We start from the raw sequence: 21,446 nt of genomic DNA on the forward strand, positions 1-21,446 counted from the left end.
CGTTACTCACTGAAAGACCTGTACCTGTACGGATATTTGCCATACGAATATGTGTACCGTTACACCCCTAGTTACGCCAGAAGGTCTTTATGAGCGGGTCACTTGAGAAGTGGACAATATACTCAAGGGCAGTTCAAAATGAAAATGAGCAACCAAATCCCTTCATGAAGGAGTGTCTGTGGCTGAAACCAAAGAGTATGCCATTGTTACCTCAAGTAATTTTGTCATTTATTTTATCACGTAATTGCAATTCATTATGAACACTGTCTGAGATACTTTATTATTTGATGTTATCTGCATGTGGATTGAGCAAGTAAAATAGAAGTCAAATATCCTTCACATATTTACACATACACAAGTGGTGTAACATTTTATTTTTCTATATAACTTGTATTTGTATTCATGTAGCTAACTGACCACAAGGGCATGATGCAACTCTGCCTGTTTATTGTCTGCTGCTAATTAAAACCCCCAAGGGCAAGAAAACTTGTTACAAGTTTATATCAAACAAAAATGATCACAGCAGGTGCTTCTCCGAGGAACGCTATAGAGAAAACCAAACAAAACAATGCCAATAAACAAGTTGCTGCTTTTGTGTTTTGCATCAGCTGAGTGACAGATGTAAAGTGGTAGCAGGGGAGAGGTGCTGCGGGTTTTTCAGTGTAACCGCGCCAGCTCTCTCTCATCAGATAAATGCTTTGAACTCAGCGGGCAATGAAACTGACACTAATGAATGTGATTCCCCAACACTGGCTGCCAACAGCAGGAATAAAACTAATAAAGCATGTTCAGTTCAAAGGTAGACAGCTCAATATGGACGGAATGATAGAGAGACTTGGCGCACTCAAGTCTGGAGCGAAGTACACGAATGAGTAAAGTTTAAACTTATGCGGACAGTAGCTTGGCGAGCACTCTCGGTCGAGTACATTTACCCACAATGCACCATAGAAGTCTCTCCCAGCTTCACCCTTGTCCAATTAATGTTTCCTGTTAGGGAAAAAGCAGCCCTTCTGAAAATCTTGCAATTCTCCAGTGTATGAGATTCCTGAACAATTTCTCAAATAAAATGGTCTTAGAGAACACAACCGTATACACCAGGGCAGAAAAGGGGCAAAGAGGGCCTCTCTTATTGACCGCTTCTTGCATCAGCCATTGCGCATCTGTAAGCAATTGAGACATTGGTGTATGACTCAAGACCTGTGCCACCACAGCAAATACACACCTGGAGTGCATTATTCATTGAGATGTGAGGTCAGACAGATTGTAAATGGAATAAATGTTGTGTCAGAGAGGTAATTGGGCCACCTCTTTTACCTCAAAACTACAACAAAGACAAATTATAGAATCAACAGTGAGTTCGTTTGCAACCTTCAACATAAGGAGGTAAAATCAAAAGCACTGATGTATGCGCTCAGAGGAGTTAGAAATACAAATGCATTTCCTGCGCACAAACATGTCAGGGTTTTTCTTTTTCTTCTTCTTCTTCTTTATAGAAATGTATGTAGACATACAAAACACATACTAGCATTCATAAGCAGAGAGATCCCACACTCAAATAAATGCTTGATTATTACGTGTAAAATGTTGCTGTTCAGTCAGCTGAAAAACTAATTTCATTTTCTCATTAGGAGCTTGAGCCTGAGGCACATTCTCATGTCAATGTTTATTACTCTGAAAACAGAAAATTAAAATCATCAGCTTGTTTAGCTGTGGAGCAGTGAATCACCACATTTATAAGAGCATGAGGGAGAGAGAGAGAGCGAGAATAAAGCTACTGCAGAAAGGAGATGATAATAGGAAACCACCTCGTTCTAACCGAAGCAATGAATTTATAGCCACTATGACCTTTTCCTTCCCTGGAGATTTGTTGCCATGCCAACTTAGATCACATTTTTTGACATGGTATGAAGTACAGACTGTGTACTTTGTCAAGGCAATTTCATTTTTTATAGTATGGAGAAGAATGGGCTGTATGTCTGGGAACACAGTCGACCCTTGCAGGTTTCGTTTTTAAATCTGATGACTAGTCGGCCATCAAAACACAAAATTCCTCTTAATATTTACTGTTCGCTTCCATGCGAGGTCTTGAAGTCCAAGGCTAGATATATTATTTATTACGCTGAACAACTCTTCAAAGCTGCTTGAAATGCCAGGGCACTTTATTAAATGTGACAGCAACACAAATGTTTACCTTACTTTGGAGCTGATTTATACTGTCAGGATAACATTATTTCTGCAACAATCTCCCAGCTTCTCTCTCTTGCTCTAAGGCAAAGCATTTTACACATCTCACAGAGCAAAATGTATACAGCATTCCTCAAAACACTGTGTCGTAAACTATGCCATACACGACTGAATTAAAACAACTCCGACGTGGCACAGGGTGCCACATAAACAAAATAACTGGATGCGGATGGCATTCCTGTAGCTTTCTCTAAATGTCACAGCCTTGACTATAAATGTGCCTTGAAGATCCCATGTTAAGGAACTTTCATTTATGCCGGCTGCAAAAGATGTGATTCAACTTCAGGATCATTTAATCTGATGAAAATAAACCATGACGTTCTGGCACACAGAAGATAGTCCCTTTCCAGCGATGTGCAGAGAAACCTTATTTAGAAGAAATGAAAGTTTATTCTGCAGGTTTCAGCTAAACAGATGCTGTTTATCAACACTAATCAGCACACCATCATCATCATCATGCACTCTCAACATTACATAATCAACATGCATGTAAGGTTGATTCAGTGCAGTCCCAGTTGTGTTTGTGCACTCTGCTGTGTCTAATGAATTACAAGAAACGACAACAGCACTGCCCAAACAAAAGCCGACCGTACATCACTTCCAATGAAGCCTAATGATTTGAGTTTGCCAATCCAGTGAGGTGGAAAAAAAGATGGCAGAGCCAGAGAACAATAGGGAAAAGTTCATCAGGGCTTGGTCACTTCATTTGGCAGGCTGAGAACAGGGCAGCTGTTGAAGAGTCTCTATTGTGTTAGGACTCTGGTCCTCTACAAAAGACCCACCTCCCCCCAAAACCAGGACACTGACCCAGAAACACACAACACCACCCCGACAGGAAATGTGTCTCTCAGAGAGACAAGTCAGTCACAGAGAGATAAGAGCCGGGTCAGATTGTGTAACTGTGAATCGTGCTCTGGTCCAGGTGAGTCACGAACACTTTACAGAAAGATTTTTTATTTTTTTTGGTCCTCACTGACAAAAATATGAGAGTGTATATGCTGTTCAAAGTTTGGGATCAGTCAGAAAATGTGTTTTTTTAGAAAAGGTTTTTTTTAACTGTTATTCATTCAAGGACACATTTAATTGTGGCAGTAAGAACTTTTATGTTGTTACAGACGATTTCTATTTAAAATAATCACAGGTCTTAGAACTTTCTATTCATCAAAGAACCCTAACCCTAATAATAAGAAACGCTTCTTCAAATCAGCATATTAGAGTGATTTCTATCATGTGACACTGAAGACTGGAATAATGGCTGCTGAATATTCAGCTTCACATTAGAGGAATAATATATTTTTTTAAATATATGTAAATAGAAAACAGTTATTAAAAATATTTCACAATATTACAGATTTTACTGTATTTTTGCAGCCTGGGTAGCATAACATACACTATATTGCCAAAAGTATTGGGACACCCCTACAAATAATTGAATTCAGGCGTTCCAATCACTTCCATGGCCATCTTGCCTCACTGCATTGTGCCAAGTGGAAAGTTTGGTGGAAAGAGGATTATGGTGTGGGTTTGTTTTTCAGGGGTTGGGCTTGGCCCCTTAGTTGAAAGGAACTCTTAATGCTTTAGTATACCAAGACATTTTGGACAATTTCATGCTCCCAACTTTGTGGGAACAGTTTGGGGATGGCCCCTTCCTGTTCCACATTGACCTGCACAAAGCAAGGCCCATAAAGACATGGATGAGCGAGTTTGGTGTGGAGGCACTTGACTGGCCTGCACAGAGTCCTGACCTCAACCCGATAGAAGACCCTTGGGATGAATTAGAACGGAGACTGCGAGCCAGGCCTTCTCGTCCCAAATCAGTGCCGGACCTCACAATTGCACTTCTAGAAGAATGGCCAAAAATTCCCATAAACACACTCCTAAACCTTGTGGAGAGCCTTCCTAGAACAGTTTAAGCTGTTATAGCTGCAAAGGGTAGGTGTCCCAAAACTTCTGGTGTGTATAGTGTACTTCTTTAGAATATAGAACGATATAATTTTAGGTTTCTTGTTTTCTTTGTATACATTCATCTCACTAAAATAAATGTTTTACAAGTGTAAAACTTCAAGGTATAATAGCAACAACAACAAAAACAGCTGTAGCTTAGTGCGTATTCTGTTACATGAATCTGTTCCTTTTACACTATTCATTCAAAGCGTAAGTCTAATCAAAATCTTTTCATGCTTCCTGGTCCACCTCATCATTAAGTACAAGCCATCTGTGGTAGAGCGTTCTCAAAAGACATCTCCACTACATGTGTTCTGACCTTTCCCCACAGCCAGCCTCTCTGTTTTCATTTTCTACTGCTGGAGAGAACATCACAGAGAGCGCTGCCATTTCATTCCTGCCACCTGATCATTTTTCTCCCCTCTCATATCCTGAAGAACACACTCACGAGCAAAAGAATTGAATGACTAATGTTTAATATCATCCTTATCAGCATCCATTATTAATTACACACTCTGTTCTAATTGTGTTTTGATTGCTCAGACCTCATTATTGTTCATAGCAATTAACATGGCTGGGATGAAGGCAAGGAGATAGAACCAGTACATTCACATATACAAGATGAGTATTATCTAAAACATTATCCGTAAAACAACTAGACACTATTTACTAAGACCTGCTTGGATGTTTAATTCACATTACGGCAGTCAAAAAAAAAAAATGAGGTCACTAGATTAGAAGTGACATTGATTCAGCTGTGTCTTTTCTATTTATATATATAACATTAGTTTCTCTCTCTATATATGTATGTGTGTACATGTATATGTGGTTTATGAGGACACAAATGTGTATAATGACATGGGTATTACAATGTAAACATGGTTTATGAAGACACTTGCTGTGCCCTCGTAAACCAAATGGCTTAAAGTGTTGTTGTTTTTTATTCAAGAAATGCAGAAAGTTTTGTGTTATGATAGGTTTAGGGGTAGGGTTAGTGTAAGGAGGATAGAATATACAGTTTGTATAGTATAAAAATCATTATGCCCCCGTAAACCACATACATTATTCAGGTATGTGTATGTGTGTGCGTGCGTGTGTGTGTGTGTGTGTGTGTGAGAGACTGTGTGTGGTCCAGGTAAACCATGTTACAATGTAAACAATGTTATGAGGACAAAATATCCCCACAAAGATGGCAATATCCAAAATCCTTGGATATTTTTTGGTACCCATTAGGAAAAAATATATTTTTTTTGAAAATGTAAAAATGCAGAAAGTTTTGTGTAATAGGTAGGTTTACGGGACAGAATATACAGTTTGTGCTGTATAAAAAACATTATATCTATAGCAAGTCCCCATAAAACATGGAAACCCAACGTGTGTGTCTGTGTGTGTATTTATTTGGAATGTGTCTATTTAGTTTTCAGGGCTTTTCTGTGTATATTCATCAATAATGTAAAGAAATAATGTATTAAATAACTAAAGGCATTTAGTCTGTATAGTCTGGTACATGTTTTTATGCCATTTATCAAACGTCCTATCCAGCTTGTTTAGATTCAGAAGATGGAGTGATTGTGTGAAATTTAGGACACTGATGAAAAAATGAGGCCCATATGTTTACAGACGGCTCTTGGGGAGGCGGGGTTTGGGACAAGGGTGGAGGAGGGGTTCTGTCAACCTGATGTTGATGGATGAACCCTCTGAAGATCATGAACACAGAATTAGTGCATTAGGAGCTGTGTGATAAATAGCCCCAGCACCTCCGTAGCCTCATCAACACAGTCAAACACATGACAAATTGAATGGAACCATGAACATAATAAACCAGGCCCAGAGCCAGGGCAACATACATAAACACACACTCACACCAACACATCACTGGGGTGGTCAAAGCATAGAAAAAAACAATGGAGAACTGATTTAGATTAAAACTCATTTAATATGCATCTTATTTATGCTGGCTCAGTCTTGCAGAATAAACGCAGAGAGTGTCTGTTTGAAGAGCAGACATGGTAAATATTGTTTAGTGCTTAGTTAACATCATTTAAGTAAAAATGCATTATGTAATAATGATGTAATTAAGATGTCATGTTATATCTACATCATTGCGTAAGCCTATACATTTTTGAAACCCATAAAATGCACAAATATTTCACATCAGGTTCAATAGAATATAATTTACATCTAATTTACGAAATTCCATACTGTTATGAAACAGGATTAGGATTAAGTTGATGTGTCTTTTTGATGTCTTGCTGTCCACACCTTCATCTGGAATTCAGCTTACACTCTGACCAAACCAAACAACTTCACTAGTGAATCCACCATTGGCTGGATTTGTTAAGCAGGATTCTGAGTGAGTCTCTGTGAGTATTTGCCTCATTTGTATATAGAAGTAGAAGAGCCTATAATATTTGGCTGATAGACCATCATTCCTTTATGCGCTCTCTCTCTCTCTCTCTCTCTCTCTCTCTCCAACAACAATAACTACATTTATTTATTTATTCTTAATTGTATTGTATAATATAGACTGCAAAATGCATTTTTACTTTGTGTGTCCCTTTATTTCTGATAAACTGCAAAAGACCCACTTAAGTAATGCATAAAAGCAGTGCTTTTTTGAAGAGATTAAATAGGGGGACAGTGAGAAAAGAGCCATCCCAGCTAACAAATTTAAGTTATATAAACATAACACATTCACATTCATTGTGTGAACAGTGTTTTGAAATGTTCCTACATTTTTTAAATGTCCAGTTTTCTTGTCGTGATTAGAACTGTATCTTTACAGACCATTACTTAAAACATTCTATTAACTGCATTTTCACCCAAATGTAACGTTACTTGAACATTTATTTGTAATCTAAGAACGTTAAAACATCCAGTTAAAAAAAATTAAATGAATGTTTTAAGAACTTTTTTTCTTGGTTATGCAAAAATCCTCCAAACATTGGATGGCCAGTCCATAACAGGGCTTACACACAGAAAATTGAGTGTCACCAATTTACCTACTGCATGTATTTGAACTGTGGTGGGAACTGGAGTACCTGGAGGACACACGGAGAGCCTGCCAACTCCTGGCTCGGCCGGAACTCGAACCGGGGACCTTAACGCTGTGAGGTGTTTCATTTAATTTAGACAAACTTAAATTTAACTGAAACTGGGCTTGGATTTCTATTTCCCAGCATGCTTTGCCATGACACTCAAAAGGGAGAGCAAATGCTAAAATAGCTAAAAATGTTTTTTTTTTTGTTTTTGTTTTTTTTAAAGCAAACCTTAATCTTTTTTCAAGATGAATGTTAAGGTGGAGATTTAGTAGTGTTTAATGTTTTGCTATGTAAGTTTAGAAGAGTTTCTGTTATGTTGGGATTTTTTGGGAGCGGGGGTTGGGGGTTATCATTTTATATTTTCTGTACTTATTCTCAAAGTGCTATGCTATGCTAATGCTGTCAAAGCATTGTGTTACCAATTAGCAAGGTAGCATTTATTGAATTAGCTAGTTAAAGCTCGGCAAGTTTCCACTACTACAAATATTTAAGTTGATAGTTTTAATTTAAATATATGAATAAGCTTACTCAAATATTTGAAGTTAAGAGCAATTAAAATGTATGGGTTCAAAATAAAAATAAAATCCAAGTTCTGCTTACTTTAAAACAATTTGAGTTTTGCCTACTTATTCGAGTTTACGGTTCACTCAGCCACTGTTCTGCCCTGCTTATATTTATGTTAATATGAAGTTGATAAAAATGGATCAAAAGTAAGCAATTAATTTCTTAAAGCCACAGGTATGGATTTCAAATTAACAGAATTGTTAAGTACCAAAGACTGAGACACATTTTTCCTGAGTATAAATGTTTCTAAGTACGTTAAATATTTGAATTACAAAAATAACAGATAAGACTTAAACAGGCAACGTGCATCACAGGATACATACTCTTTAGTCTCTTCTAGGAGGCATGAGAAATTATTTTTCATCCAAGGAGGGAGCCATCCAGCACAGTTTAGCTCCAACTCTAATCAAACACACCTAAAAAATCTTACCAAAGTCTTCAGGGTTACTTAGAAAATGATATATTGCATCATAAATTACATTATATGATTGATTAGGGATGGAGCTAAACCCTGACAGGCCTCGAAAGTTAGAGTTGCCCACCCTTGAAGTTGAAGACGAAACAGTTTGACTCAGTTTTAGGACACTTAGTCATGTCATACATGCAGTAGGCCTATATTTAGCACATCATATATTTTTTGCATCAAATAAATCATAGGAATATTGAAGACTTTTTGTATACCCTATAATGGCAACGTATCCTGGGAGATACAACTCATAAAATCCAAACTACATCAAATATGTAAAAAATTCCTTTGCATATGTATTACTTAAGTCCAGATGATATAAAAAGTGACATGATATGAATTTTTGCTGATCATTTTCCACTCTTGCCTGTTTAAGGGTTCGTTTAAGATTCACATTTTACTGTAGTACACTAAACTCTGTAAGAGTCTCTGGGAAGTACGCAGTCCAAAACATGGAATCGTAAAGAGCAGCGCTTACATTTTCTAAACCAAAAACACAACCCCACCAATTTAAACAAGTGAAAAAAGAACACAAACTCAAACATAGATTTAGACAGCACACAAGTCAATTTAAAGTCTAAATTAAGTTCAATCCCATCCAACAAGGAACATTCCCTTAACTTTCACTAACGTTCTTTAAAAGTTATGTAAATATTAGGACAAAACATTTTTAAAACATTTAAAAAACTGGTTGTTTTGAATGTTTAAAAAGCATAGAAATAGCGTTTAATGGGAATGTTAGCAAAACCTAAGAACATATTTTTAGCTGGGATGAAGTCAGGTTATTGTTCCTGCATTCATTGTTTGTTCAGTATGCATGTGTCTTGTGACTTCATGTTCTCTTCAGTTCTCTTTAATGATCAAACAAGTAGTCACGTTTAAAAAATGACCAACTAATCTGTAAAAAAAAAAAAAAAGTTCCATGAACAATATATAAACAATGTTTTTGCTAGTGTTTTGATAATTTTTTTAAAGACCAGCTAGTAACTTTGAATGAACATTCTTTTTATGTTTCTGAAAGAAAGATTGTTTATAACTTTGTGAGAACCTTGCCAAAACTTTAGCCAGTAATGAGAACATTCCCCGAGCTGGAAATCTGCTAAATGCAACTATAAGGCATGAAGACATTAAGATATTATAAACATTATCATGATTTTCTGTAAAGCAGTTTTAAAACAATGTGTATTGTGATAACACTCTATGGATGTTTCAGTAAAATTGTTCTCAAAACGTTTTATCCAAACATTCCAAAAACATTTAGCAAATATTAATAACATCATAAAGACATTCCGAGAATGTTATCCTAAGAACATTTTATCTCAACATTACGAGAACATTCAACAAGTACAAATTACATCATAAGGATGTTCCATTAACGTTGTACTCAGAACGTTTTATAACTTCATGAAAACATTCAGAATGTTATCCTAAGAATGTTTTCGCTCTTATTAACTATTAATAACATTATAGGAACGTTCCATAAACATTATTTAAGCACAATTTGTCCAAACACTTACATAACTTTAAAAAAAACAACAACATTCCCTGTTAGCTGGGATAGTGGCTTCCCCTACTGCAGCAACATCGATTTTTATTACAGATTTTGCGCCAATTTCCCAGGAAGAGACATTTTTGTTCTCTTGAACACATGCGATGGAAAATGTTTTTTTTGCGATATTACAAGTTTGCGCACAAGTTAAATTAGCAATTTTGGATGGAAACATAGCTATGGAATCATTGCAGGCATTCTCAACCCTGGACCTCGAGGGCCACTGTCCTGCAGAGTTTAGCTCCAACCCTAATCAAGCACACCTGAACCAGTTAATTAAGCTCTTCATGATTACTAGAAATCTACAGGCAGGTGAGTTTGATCAAGGTTGGAGCAAAACTCTGCAGGACAGTGGCCCTCGAAGACCAGGGTTGAGTTACGTCAGTTACTGACGGAATGAGCGAAACCTCCATTCTGTCAGTAACTGACGTAACTTGTAGTGTACTGACTGAAAGGGAACCACTGATTTAAAGCATACTTAGGAGCACAGAAATCAAACAAAACCAGAGAATATTTACCTACAATCAATTAAACAAAATGGAGTGGTAACTTTGAATCATCATCCATCCATGCATTGTCCTTATCCTCTGTAGGGTCACAGGTGGAATAATCATATTACTAACAATTTCATATCCGTCTACACTGAAAAAAATTCTATGATCAAAAGTTATGCCAACATGTTTTTACATTGCTTTAACTCGTCAAGACAAGTTAAGCAATTTTCCACTTTTTTATAAGTTATACAAGATTCAACTACTTTTTTTAAAGGGTTAGTTCACCCAAAAATGAAAATTACTCACCCTCATGTTGTTCCAAACCCGTAAGACCTTCGTTCATCTTTGGGACATATAAAGATATTTTTGATGAAATCTGAGAGCTCTCTGACCCCTTCATAGGCAGCTATTTAATTAACACTTCCAAGGCCCAGAAAGGTAGTAAAAACATCATTAAAATAGTCCATGTGACAAGTATACTTTTTGTGTGCAAAAACCAAACAAAAATAACGACTTTATTCAACAATATATAGTGTTAACAGTGCAGTGCTTCTAGTTCTACGGCAGAATGACTCTTGCGTATGCGTCGTGGTGCTCACGTGAACAGTGTCGGCCAATGGTAAGCCGGCGTTTTGGAAGTGCTGTGATGTTTACACTGCATCAACAGCGTAAGAGTCTGACACAGGCTAGAATAAATTGTTGAATGAAGTTATTTTGTTTATTGCGCACAAAAAGTATTCGGGTTGAACCACTGAAGTCACATAGACTATTTTAACAATGTCTTTACCTTTCTGGACCTTGAAACTGTTCATTAAATAGCTGTCTATGGAGGGGTCAGAGAGCTTTCGGATTTCATCAAAAATATCTTAATTTGTGTTCCGAAGACGAACGAAAGTCTTACGGGTTTGAGAGAGTGAGTAATGACAGAATTGTTATGTTTGGGTGAACTATCCCTTTAAGACAGTTTAATGAAATTTAAGTTGAAATGACTTAAACTTCCAAGTTGATTGTACTTTTTTTTTTTTTTTTTTTTACAGTGTATGATATGGGCAGTATTCTTCATGCCAACAACATCACATAACTGAATATTATTATGGTCAAATATACGTAAAACTGTGATTTTACATACATGCATGTGTTTTAGGCATCCTACTGGTTAATATTGTAAAATTAATTCTAATTCTCACCCCTCTTGTTGTCATTATTCAGGGACTCATCAGGGACTTCAAAAGATTAACCATGAATACTGTTTCCTCTTTCTTCATTTGACAGCCGTAATGGAGTCCACTAAGTTAATAGAGACAAGAGGCAAGATTTACCATCTCATATTTAACAGTTTCTACTGCACCCATTGAAAAGAGCATTCCTCCTCATAATCTGTAAAAGATTTGTTTCTGACTCCCCTTTCATCGGAGCAGTGCGTTTCCACCCGTCCCTCCCTCTCACCCTCTTTCTCTCTCTTTCAAACTTGTGTGTAACCTTTCTCTGCCCCCATTGTTTGGCTTTTGTTTGGCAACAGCTGTTGGGGTGGGTTTTTTTGGTCAGCTGTGAGAGCTCCAGGCACAACAGGAGCAGATGGCGTTTTGCCCTGCATGAATGGAGAAACGGAGGAGAGGAGCTGAATAGAGTCTCTCTGAATGGTGTCTGTACAGCACCTGCCCCTTGTAGCTCCGCACAGACATCATAGAAACATGGCCTGATCTGCCACGGCTTCCTTACTGTCGTACAGAATTAGACACAGAGAGAGAGAGAGAGAGAGAGAGAGAGAGAGAGAGAGAGAGAGAGAGAGAGAGAGAGAGACTGATGTAGAGAGAGAGAGAGAGAGAGAGAGAGAGAGAGATGGAGCATGGCTTGTTGGGTTGTGTCCACATTTATTGATTTCTCTCAGACCACTGGAATAATGTGCCGTATAGTAAGTTTGAGTTATTGGATATGACATTGCATGCACATGTAATCTATCACTTTGGTCTCCCAGTACACTTTATCAGCTTTGTTGCTATAGTAACATGTGAGCTCAGTAATAGCTTACATTAACAGCCTAAGTAAGTCACAATAAAAAGCAATTTCAGAGAGTCGGGTTTCTCCGAAGAACAGAAAGTCCATAGAATACTGAAGAGGAATTGGAAAGAGGCAACTCAGGGGAAACGAGATATGGTTTTATATTCTGCAAGCGAAGGAGACGCAATGAATTCTCAACTCTCTCTCTCCCAGAGACATCTGTCAGCGACGAAGTTTAGTTCTCTGTCACAACAAAGCAAATGTTCCTCAGTCAATGACCGCTCGCAATGCAAATTTAAAATGAATCTCTACCTGAACATTAAATAAACGTAACAGTAACATTAGCGCAGAAAGATTCCAGCAATGTGCAAAATTGGTTGTGCTGGCCTCGAAAACACTGACTGTATGCTTTAAGATTTCCTGGTTTAGATTTGCTGGTCTTTCACTGACTGCAAGGTGAAACAGAGTCATATTTCTGGGCTTGTTCACCCCAGTGATTTTGAACCAGGATTGTTTGTTTGATGACCTTTAACTCTCAGATTTGGACACTGAGAGTGGTCAAGAGCCCAAAAACTGAAGGAATGAAGTATTTGGGGAACGTCTCAGAGCATTTCTTGACTTTGGCCATGCTATTTTGTGTGTAGGAATTAATAATAAATAGGAAATGCAGTCTTTTTTATTCATCTAACCAATACAAAGTGACTCAGTCCATGGAATATTTATGAGTTAAGAAAAAGAAAATGAGGTGGGAAAAACGTCTTTTGGAGTGCCGAACTGCTGTGTAAACCTATCCTCAGTATATTCAAAGACAGCGCAATTATTGTAGCTGCGGAGAACAATGAATTGAATTTGAAATGATCCTCACTCCCTTAAATCCAGTGGGTTCATAATATGCAAGACATTTTTGTAAAATGAACTTGCTGAAGTTAAAATATTGAGGGCTTCATTGTATTCATCATTGCAGTGGAAGCGTGAAATATAGCTTCACAGAATAATCTCACTTGACATTAATAAGTGCATATAAGTATCCTGCGCTAGCGAAAACTATTTTCTGGGAATTTAAACTTCAATTTAGTGCAGTTCTGCTCATTCTGCCAGAGCTGAGAGGGCTGCTGGGTACAGCTAGAAGCCCATTTGATCTGTGCTTGGGAGGATTCGGGCTCTATGTTGCTGAAGCATTGCTTTGGTAAAGTGGTGTGGATAAAGGCTGGTGGTACTGTAACTGCACTGAGTAAACATTTGATGGTCATCTCACTATCAAAGCCATCACATACAACTACTAATTGTGGGAACAATGGAAAATATTTTGTGGAAAGAAGCATCATTTTTCAGAAAGCATGGTAACAAACAAACAAACAAATAATGATAATTTTTTTTGTTCAAAAGATATACAAAATTCATAACAAAATGACTAAAACCCACAATATAACTGAAAATATAAAAACAAAACACTATTAGAGTATATAGATAATACTAAAATATAACTGGATCAAAGTACAAACTTCCTTATACACTCACCTAAAGGATACACCTGTTCAATTTCTCATTAATGCAATTATCTAATCAACCAATCACATGGCAGTTGCTTCAATGCATTTAGGGGTGTGGTCCTGGTCAAGACAATCTCCTGAACTCCAAACTTAATGTCAGAATGGGAAAGAAAGGTGATTTAAGCAATTTTGAGTGTGGCATGGTTGTTGGTGCCAGACGGGTCTGTCTGAGTATTTCACAATCTGCTCAGTTACTGGAATTTTCACGCACAACCATTTCTAGGGTTTACAAAGAATGGTGTGAAAAGGGAAAAACATCCAGTATGCGGCAGTCCTGTGGGCGAAAATGCCTTGTTGATGCTATAGGTCAGAGGAGAATGGGCCGACTGATTCAAGCTGATAGAAGAGCAACTTTGACTGAAATAACCACTCTTCACAACCGAGGTAAGCAGCAAAGCATTTGTGAAGCCACAACATGCACAACCTTGAGGCGGATGGCCTACAACAGCAGAAGACCCCACCGGGTACCACTCATCTCCACTACTAATAGGAAAAAGAGGCTACAATTTGCACAAGCTCCCCAAAATTGGACAGTTGAAGACTGGAAAAATTTTGCCTGGTCTGATGAGTCTCGATTTCTGTTGAGACATTCAGATGGTAGAGTCAGAATTTGGCGTAAACAGAATGAGAACATGGATCCATCATGCCTTGTTACCACTGTGCAGGCTGGTGGTGGTGGTGTAATGGTGTGGGAGATGTTTTCTTGGCACACTTTAGGCCCCTTAGTGCCAATTGGGCATCGTTTAAATGCCACGGCCTACCTGAGCATTGTTTCTGCCCATGTCCATCCCTTTATGACCACCATGTACCCATCCTCTGATGGCTACTTCCAGCAGGATAATGCACCATGTTAAAGGGTGTCAAACACAGTATTAGTATGGTGTTCCTAATAGTCCTTTAGGTGACTGTATATTATACTATTAGTGCACACATTTTATTATATTTTAAACAATACAATGACATTATATTACAATATATTATATTGGTTAACACTTTAGGGTTAAATTCTCAGTATTAGTTGCTTATTAGCATGCATGTTACTAGGATATTGAGTTTATTAGTACTTATGAAGGACATATTTAAAGGGATAGTTCACCCAAAAATGAAAATTCTGTCATCATTTGTTCCAAACCTGTATACATTTCTTTGTTCTGCTGTATGCAAAGGAAGATATTTGGAAGAATGTTTGTTGCCAAGCAGATGTCTCAGATATGCTTGGTTCAAATATCATCTTCCATTGTGTACAGCAGAACAAAGACATTTATACAGGTTTGGAACAACTTGAGGGTTACAAAATTATCAAAAACTATCCCTTTAATGCCTTATTTTGCATGACCATATTCTACATCCTTACTCCTACACTGTAAAAAAATATTGTTGGTTTAACTTAAAAAAGTAAGTAACCTGGTTGCCTTAAATTTTTGAGTTCATTGAAATTAAAAATTTGAGTTAATAAATTGGTTTAATAAATAGAATCTCAAAATATTATTGTATCTGAACCACATAAATAAAAAAAGAAATCCTGAAAATAGCACAATTTGACATGTTTCACTGCATTATTTAAAAAAACCCCAAAAACAATTATGCAATATGCTAACAAAAGCTTTTAATAATATTTGAATAAAGGGTGATGTCGATTCTCAAAAATGTTCATTGTATTAACTACATTTTTTAATTTCAATGGACTCAAAATTTTAAGGCAACCAGGTAACTTACTTTTTAAATTTTTTTTTTTTGTGTATCGAATACCTAAACTTAACAACTACCTTACTAACTAATAAGCAGTAATTAGGAGTTTATTGAGGCAAAAGTCGTAGTTAATAGTGAGAATCGGACCCTAATCTAAAGTGTGACCATTATTTTTAAAGCATATTATAGAGTTTTAAAGTTTAATTTCAATAGCAAAGCATTCATTAAAGACATTTTTACATATTTACACCACATTGTTCTGAAATTTTGCCTAAGAAAAGTAAATAAAAGAGAAGAGAAGAGAAGAGAAAAACAGTCTTGAAAGTCAAGTTCTATACTTTGCCTCAGACATTCATTCAGTCTGGGGAATCTTTCATTCAAAAGTTCACTGCAGCACCAGCAGGTCAACAGCACCTAAAGAAAGTTCCCTCTCTCTCTCTCTGACTGAGAGGTCAACATTGTGCAAACAAAAGCTGCAGAGATCATCAGATCTTGCCCAAAGCTAGTCTGCGAAACACTTCACTCACTGCAAGGCCAGGTGTCTGAAGTCAGGTCAAAGGTGGCATGTGTTCTTTGGGAGCTGAGGTGGGTAGGGCTTCGTTTTGTTAATGGAGGGCAAACTTCATGGCCTACTGGACAGTGTTACTGATGTTCTCTGGCTGGAGATGACCTTTGCCCTATTCAAGTTCTACCCTATTTGGTTATTGTTGCTAAGCTACACAAATGATGTCCGCAACCAGAAACTAACCATCTGCCATTTAGCTGCTTTATCAGAAACCAAGAAACTGTATTAATGATTACCTTAAATCACTGATCGCACACATTCCATTCAAATGTGCATATAGTGATAAGGTTCAATGAGGTAGCTAATAAATAATAATAAAGTCTCTTGTCAACAGCAGCAGCCTTGCAGCTTTGAATTAGGCAGAAAGTATAATCCATCTTAAATGTAATATAACAATATAAATAATGGTCATTTCTCTTCCTGCTCTGATGGAAACAGAGACCACAAGCTACTAAGGTCACAGTCTCAGCCTCAGGCCACAGACCTTTTGTCACACAGCTCACATTGTATCTGCGTAGACAGCAGGGTAATGAAAGATACCAATCAATCATTGATTGATATTACAAAAATGGGACATTCACAATGCATATGACCTTTTCTACTATGTAGACATAGGCTAAATTAAAATGCATGTGTATGTGTGTGCGCACACACACGCACGCTCTCTGGGTTTTCATGTTTTATGGGGACTTTCCAAAGTCATAATGCATTTTATACTGTACAAAACTGTATATTCTCTCCACTAACTAACCCTTCCCATCACAGAAAACTCTTGACTTTTCAACATCACTTAGTATGATTTATAAGCTGTTTTCCTCATGGGGACAAAAAAGGACAAGGATTTGAACCCCACACACACACACACACACACACACGCACACACACACACACACACACACACACACACACACACGCACACACACGCACACACACACGCACACGCACGCACGCACGCACAAACACACAAATTGTGATGAATTACAGTGGAATATTAGGTTATATGCAATAAAACTACTGTGCAATCATGTGACTGTGGTTTGAACTAGATTCTATAGATAGACATCATAAGCTCCACTGTAGGGTAATTCTAGCCGAAGTGGAATTTATGTTTGCTTTGATGAATTTTTTAACATTTTACTTAAAGGGATAGCTCACCCAAAAATCTAATTTCTTTCATTATTTACTCACCCTCATGTTATTTCAACGCTATGTGTTTTTCTTTCCTTTGATGAACACAGAAGACAATATTATGCATATTATTTTTAATAACATAAATGCAGCCTTGGTGAGCAAAAGAGACTTCTTTAAAAACAAAACTTTTGACTGGTAGTATACACACACACACACACACACACACACACACACACACACACACACACACACACACACACACACACACACACACACACACACACACACAGCTACATTTTAAAACATTGACATTTTCACAAGATTATGAAGCATTGATTGAATTTAAATGAGGTCTAGTATGATCAGTTTTCATTCCGTCTCTGAAACGGCACACCATTTAATTCATAATCGCCGGTGTGCCAACATCATCAGCTGTTGTCGGGACATATAATAATTTGTTTTTCAAATATCTGCAAGTCTTTATTTATTCATTCATCACTGGGGTGTGTCAGAGTTCCAACCCTTGTTGTGAGATATTTATCCTCACTGAGACCATGCGGATAACAAGGTTTACCAAATAACAAGGTACTGCATGCATTATTGATGCTGCCCTCCATGAGACTGTTCGGAATAATAAGCGCTATTTCCCGGCCCCTCATTACCGACTGTTTTTAAAGGATGTGTTTGGTCACCATGGACACCACTCTTACATTCTGTGCTTAGCAATCTTCACTCTCTCCCTCCTTCTCTCCCCCCACTTCTTGCTATTGAAATTCAGGGCATGTGGGGTACTCGCTGTTTTTAATTTTCATTTCATCATAGGCGCTTTAAGACTGTTGCCAGCACTTATTTGCAGTTTTCCTGCAGACCTCTCCACTACACCCTCTGACAGAACAGATGCTGCAATTAATCAAAGAGTGAGAGTGTGGGCTTCTCTGTGACACAAAACCCAACTCGAGAGCCAATCACTGCAGACCCTCTCATGCAAACCGCACAAGCATTCTTAAAATTAACTAATTGGGTACAAAATACAGATTGAGAATTCTATTAATGTGGAACAAGATATGCGCGGGCACAGATTCCTTCCCTTCTGTCTGTCGTAGCGTGTAAAATACCAGCACCGGTCAGCAGATAAAGGCGCTCCACTGTCTTCACGTGCTTGTTGTGCATTTATGATAATTAGCCTTTTTTTAAATCCTACCTTCCCCCTACAAATATTTGTGTCTGGGGGCTGAGGGGTCATTAAAATGTGAAACACCATGGAAAAGGAGGTTGATGTGAATGCCAATCTTAATGACTCTGCTTTCGCAGGCGAAAACAAAAACATAAACGCATACACCAACATTTTTCAAACATATTTGCAGAAATAAGTTCAGAGTTCTGTATATCGGAAACAAACAGAATACTTTAAGTACTGATGTCTTTATTTTAAATCTTTCATTACTAACAAGGACACATTGAGGAAATATTTTATACAAAAGTATGGCTAATATAATCTTTGAAATGAATCAGTTCCTTGAAATAAATATTTTTGATTATTTTAATTGCAAACAGAGAGACACAGAGAGACAATATAATACAAAATTATGGCTAGTATAATATTGATGATGATGATAATGATGATGGAATGCCTCTTTTTAATGTGTTTTTGGGTGGCAAAAATAGAACTTAATAAATGACATTTATGACATTTAAAAGCAGGTGAGGTTTCCAACTGACATCAACCGTATTTATTTTACTGTCAGGTGTTTAAAAACAATTAATTTTGAAATGTAAGCAAAGATACAAACAAATGATTCGCTGCTACTGTAACTCATAAAAAAAGTAGAAAAGAGTACTATGAGATAAAGCAGGTGACAGGTCAGCTTGCCAACGTCTGCATTTAAAGCCTCACATATTAAAACTTTACAACAAGAGGTATGAAAAATGTACAACTTCATTTTCTTTTTATCTTACCATTGATTCTTTTACAGCTGGCACAAAATACTTCCATGTCCTTTCTATGATAGTAAAAAAAAACATCTTATAAGATTCCTGTTTAACTGTCCTTGTTGTGAAGTGTAGGGTATTATGAAATAAAAATACCCTAATCAGTAAACCAACAGCCTAAATTCAGTAATTTAGCCAATTTTCCCCCTCATAAAATGTGCTCTCATTACACAAAAGAAAAAACAAACAAACAAACAAACAAACAAACAGAAACATAACTTAATAAAATTTCTGAGGTAAAGATAATCACAGAAGAATGCTTTTTGGAGTGCTGTTACTACTGTTGAAGTGAATTCGAGTTTTGAGGGTTTTGGCCAGAGGAGAAGAACTCCAAGAACTTTCTCTCCAATTTCCTCAGAACACATACAGCAGGTTAAAAAAAGTGTTTAGAGACGTGATGATCTATGGAAGCGTGTCAAATAGTCCAGCAAAACACGGTGCTTTACATCTTTTTACCGTTTGATAACAGTATGAGATGTGTCAAACGCCACTTGGTTCTAAAAGCAGGGTGAGCTGACTGAGAGCTTCCCGACAGTGACTGTTAAACAGTTTCATCTGTAGGATGATGGAAAAGGGCAGAAGAGATGGCAGACTTGACGATACACTGGCCGGACAGTGCAAGAGCCATTCAGCATGTCTCTTTGTGACCAGTTTAGTACCTGTGCATTGTTCAGTTCATCTCTATCCCTTCTGTGATGGAGTGCCTTCTTTCCGAATTCCCCATTCTTTCATTTTGTCTGGTGGTGAGAGCGAATCCAACCTCATAAATAAAGCTGTTAAATAAACCCATCAGGTGTTTCTGTGATCGTCTCTAAAATGTTCTTCCCACGTCATCATGCTCCGACAGAGTTTAAACTCCACAACAGAGAGAGAGAGAGAGAGAGAGAGAGAGAGAGAGAGAGAGAGAGAGAAACCAAATGAACTAAATATACATACAAATGACTACTGGGCACTCAAGTCTATGAACAGACCTCCCGGTAGCTCAGCCTATCTTATAGACAAAAAATCCAGCTAAGACGCTTTGTCCTTTTAAAATGTATCTTATATCCATCTAGAACAAAGGACAGTTCTTTGTAAAACATTCATATTTCTTACACACTTCTTAAGTGCAACTTAAAAAAAGCAACCTTGTAATGATGCTTTTCAATAGCAACTTCCTTCTGCCTTTCTCGTGGAGTCGCAAACTGCAGGTCCGAGGACTTTTGGTTCAGTAGATGCTCACTTGCGACAGGACCTGCGCGTGAGCCTGTACCTGGGAGGGGTGAGGCTGGGGTGCGGGAGGGGGCGGCGGGCTGCCGAGGGAGGCCGAGTGCGGCGTGCCAGGTGAGTGCTGCACGGGCGAACACTGCGACTGCGGGAGATGCTGCTGCTGCTGCATTTGATGCTGATGCATATGCTGCATCTGCTGCATGTGCTGCATTTGCATTTGTTGCTGCTGCTGCTGCTGCATCTGTTGATGCTGCTGTTGCATGTGGTGCTGCTGAAGCTGCTGCTGCAGGTGATGCTGGAAATGCTGCTGCTGCATTTGCTGCTGAATCTGCTGGTGGTGCATTTGCTGCTGCTGCATTTGATGGTGCTGCAAGTGCTGCTGCATCTGCTGCTGCTGCATCTGCTGCTGCATGGAAGTATGCCGGGATTGCATCGGTGGACTCAATTGTGACGACACGCCCGACTGCGGACCACCCACTCCCATCTGCCCCAGCAGCTGCGACTGAACGCTGCCGGGCGACATGTTCTGGTGAGCTACCGTGACCGAGGTGACAATCTGGCTGTTGCCGACACGCATTTGCAGAGGTTTTGGGGCGATGGCTCGAGGCAGGGCCTGCTGGAGCGCCTGTGCTGCTGCAGACATCGAGGGGTGCTGGGATAGAGGTGAAGGCAGCACGAGCCCTGGCGACAGGCTAGTGGAGGCGAGAGTCTGCTGCACCGAGCGGATCGTCTGGGCCTCCGCTGACTCTGCGGCAGCCTGAGACAGAAATAGAGAGCGGTCAGATGAATTCCGGTACTCGACAGATTCTCTCTTTTGTTGTGCCCTCTCCTTTATTAGTGCTGATCTGGTGACTGACTCAACAGAAAAAAGCTGTTCAGAGAAAATTGCTGCTGTCTTACATTCGGTGATCTAAAGAACTTGCCAAGAGAGGAATTTATATTATTTAGTAGCCTAGGAAAAGATCTGAAATAAGAAAGTCTTGCACACTGAAAATAACAAACATTACGGTTCA

At 38.2% G+C, this 21,446-nt stretch overlaps 1 protein-coding gene across 1 annotated transcript in view; it reads right to left on the reverse strand.

The window, feature by feature from the left end:
- Nucleotides 1–18,640: 18,640 nt before the first annotated feature.
- Nucleotides 18,641–21,446, reverse strand: part of tox3 (TOX high mobility group box family member 3) — a 60,274-nt gene continuing 57,468 nt past the window's right edge. The window contains exon 7 of the mRNA XM_079804832.1: nucleotides 18,641–21,190. Within this exon, the coding sequence (XP_079660958.1) occupies nucleotides 20,432–21,190 (759 nt within the window). The 3' untranslated portion in view covers nucleotides 18,641–20,431. The remainder of the gene's footprint in view (nucleotides 21,191–21,446) is intronic.

This window comes from Gobio gobio (assembly GCF_949357685.1).
Source record: "Gobio gobio genome assembly, chromosome: 2".
NCBI classification, from domain to species: domain Eukaryota; kingdom Metazoa; phylum Chordata; class Actinopteri; order Cypriniformes; family Gobionidae; genus Gobio; species Gobio gobio.